Below are 2,320 nucleotides of genomic sequence, written 5' to 3'. Positions count from 1 at the left end.
GGCTGAAAAAACAGGACTTTGCAAGTGTACTGGATGTGAACCTGTTGGGCATGATCGAGGTGACTCTGAGCATGCTGCCTTTGGTGAGGAAGGCGAGGGGCCGTGTGGTCAACGTCTCCAGTGTCATGGGCCGAGTGTCTCTCTTTGGTGGTGGTTACTGCATCTCCAAGTATGGTGTAGAGGCCTTCTCAGACTCCCTCAGGTACTGGAAGGGAAGGGGACTTGAGGGGTACTTTGAGAGGATTTTTATTTAACTACACTCTCTAATTCCCCATCATGGGTAGGACACTCTGGCTCTGCATCTCTCACCTTCCCCTCACTGAATCATTCCCGGCCCAGCACATTTCGATGTCCTTACAAGAGCACATGACTGAGTCACGAGTTTAGTTCATTTTGTCCTTTTAGGGAGGAGGGAGAGCACTGTGGGACAATACTGGGGTAGGATTGGAACCGTGAGGTTCTTGGTTGAAGAATCCATTACCATGACTTCTTTATGCTGAGCATGTTTTTGAGTTATGGTGAATATCTCTTTCAATTCCACATACAGATATCATGCCCCTTTTAGAGTCCACAATAAACACATTCTAGCATAAAACTTATGTGCTTCTATACTATTCAGGATGCTATGTATTTCTTGCTGTTGGCAATGCAACAGTTCTGTCTTAGGGTTTTACTGAGCAGACGCCATGACCAAAGCAACTCTTATACGTACCCCATTTAATTGGGGATGGCATTTAAAGGTTTAGAGACTCAGTCCATTATTTTCAATGTGGGAGAATGGAAGTGTCCAGATAGGCATGGTGGAGGAGGAGCTGAGAGTTCTACATCCCATCTGAAGGCTGCTAGCAGAATGCTGGTTTCCAGGTAGCTAGGATGAGGTTCTTACAATCCATACCTACAGTGACACACCTTCTCCACCAGGGCTACAACTTCTAATAATGCTACTCCCTGGGCCAGCATATACAAACCATCCCACCTTCCAAGGAATGGAAACAGGGAAGTCCTTTGTGTCAGGGAACAGGGCAGCTGCCAATGTGAGGAAGTTGGAGGCAGGAGGTTGCTGTGGAGACATGTGGGGAAGTAGAAAGTGTGTGGGTGAGTGGGTGTGGGGGGTTTGGGTGGGTGTGGGTATGGGTATGGGTGTCATGAGAGCTTCCTGGAAAAGATGTGGGGTAAGTGTAGACTTACTTACTTAAAAGTGAGCTGAAGGTGACTTGGACAAGGACTAGAGTTTTTTGCATCTGCACTACGTGGAGAAAGATGTTACACAGTGCTATAGACCAGAATGTCTAGTTTTAGTCAGTGAGCTACACACAACAAATAATTAGTGTAAAATACTAAGAGCACAGAGGCAATTCCCTTATCACAAGGTCCTTCCCTATTTCCTGCACATCCCATATCCAAATGGTGTGTCCTTTCCTCACCACAGGCTCCTGTTGGCCTGCTACTGTACTCTTATTAAAGTGTTCTCACTGAAAGATCTCTGAAGTCCTTGACATCTGTCTGTCTTGAAGGAGGGAGCTCTCCTACTATGGGTTGAAGGTGGCTATTATAGAGCCTGGCTTCTTCCTGNCCGGTGTGACCAGTAGTGCCAGATTATCCTCAAATACCCAGATGCTGTGGGACCAGACCAGCTCAGAAATCAGGGAGATCTATGGAGAGAAATTCCTGGCATCCTGTAAGTAACCTCTGATGTCCAAAGCTATATACAATCCCGAACACTTAATCCCCTGCTAATTTTAGGAGTTCTAATGCATCACNCTTTTCCCCAAAGAACAGTAATTCAGACCCATTTCCCTGTGGTGGTGGGCAGTTTATGTATGGGGTTGCAAAGGAGTTCTCCTATTACAGAACATCCTGCTTTGTTCCTTCTGATCCTCTCATGGTCATGGGGATAGAAGTGAAGTCAGGGATGGGAGGCGGTATGAGACCAGCACTTTCTATGAGCTAAGATGGGTGACTGAGTGAACAATTTTCCTTGAAGATTGTTTGTGGTCCTTCTGAGAAACTAGGAAAGGCTGGGCTCAGGTCTCAGACATGTGGATTCTCCCACATAGGGAATGGAAGTTCTCCTCTATGCTGCTGTAAGACATTCTGTTCTCCTCTANGGTGCTGTAAGGAGTGGTGGGAGCTGAATGANCACCTGAATCATTCCTCATTCTGCATAGATCTGAAAAACCTNAANGAATTGGAAGNGAGGTGCAATAAGGACCTGTCTTTGGTGACCGACTGTATGGAGCACGCTCTGACTGCCTGTCACCCTCGCACCCGATACTCAGCTGGCTGGGATGCCAAGCTCTTCTACCTCCCCTTGAGCTAC

The 2,320-nt window shown here is 46.9% G+C and overlaps 1 protein-coding gene across 1 annotated transcript in view; it reads left to right on the top strand.

The window, feature by feature from the left end:
- The window catches only part of LOC110315130 (retinol dehydrogenase 16-like), a gene marked incomplete at its 3' end in the record, with an annotated part of 11,580 nt that extends 9,266 nt beyond the window's left edge, over positions 1 to 2,314 (top strand). Inside the window, exons 3-5 of the mRNA XM_021189263.1 lie at positions 1 to 202; positions 1,515 to 1,678; positions 2,169 to 2,314. Of these exons, the coding sequence (XP_021044922.1) occupies positions 1 to 202; positions 1,515 to 1,678; positions 2,169 to 2,314 (512 nt within the window). The remainder of the gene's footprint in view (positions 203 to 1,514; positions 1,679 to 2,168) is intronic.
- Between the last annotated feature and the right edge of the window lie 6 nt (positions 2,315 to 2,320).

The sequence above is a fragment of the Mus pahari genome, unplaced genomic scaffold (assembly GCF_900095145.1).
Source record: "Mus pahari unplaced genomic scaffold, PAHARI_EIJ_v1.1 scaffold_13312_1, whole genome shotgun sequence".
NCBI classification, from domain to species: Eukaryota; Metazoa; Chordata; class Mammalia; order Rodentia; family Muridae; genus Mus; species Mus pahari.
The sequence above is the reverse complement of the archived record's forward strand: the minus strand, read 5'-3'. Positions and strand labels throughout refer to the sequence as shown.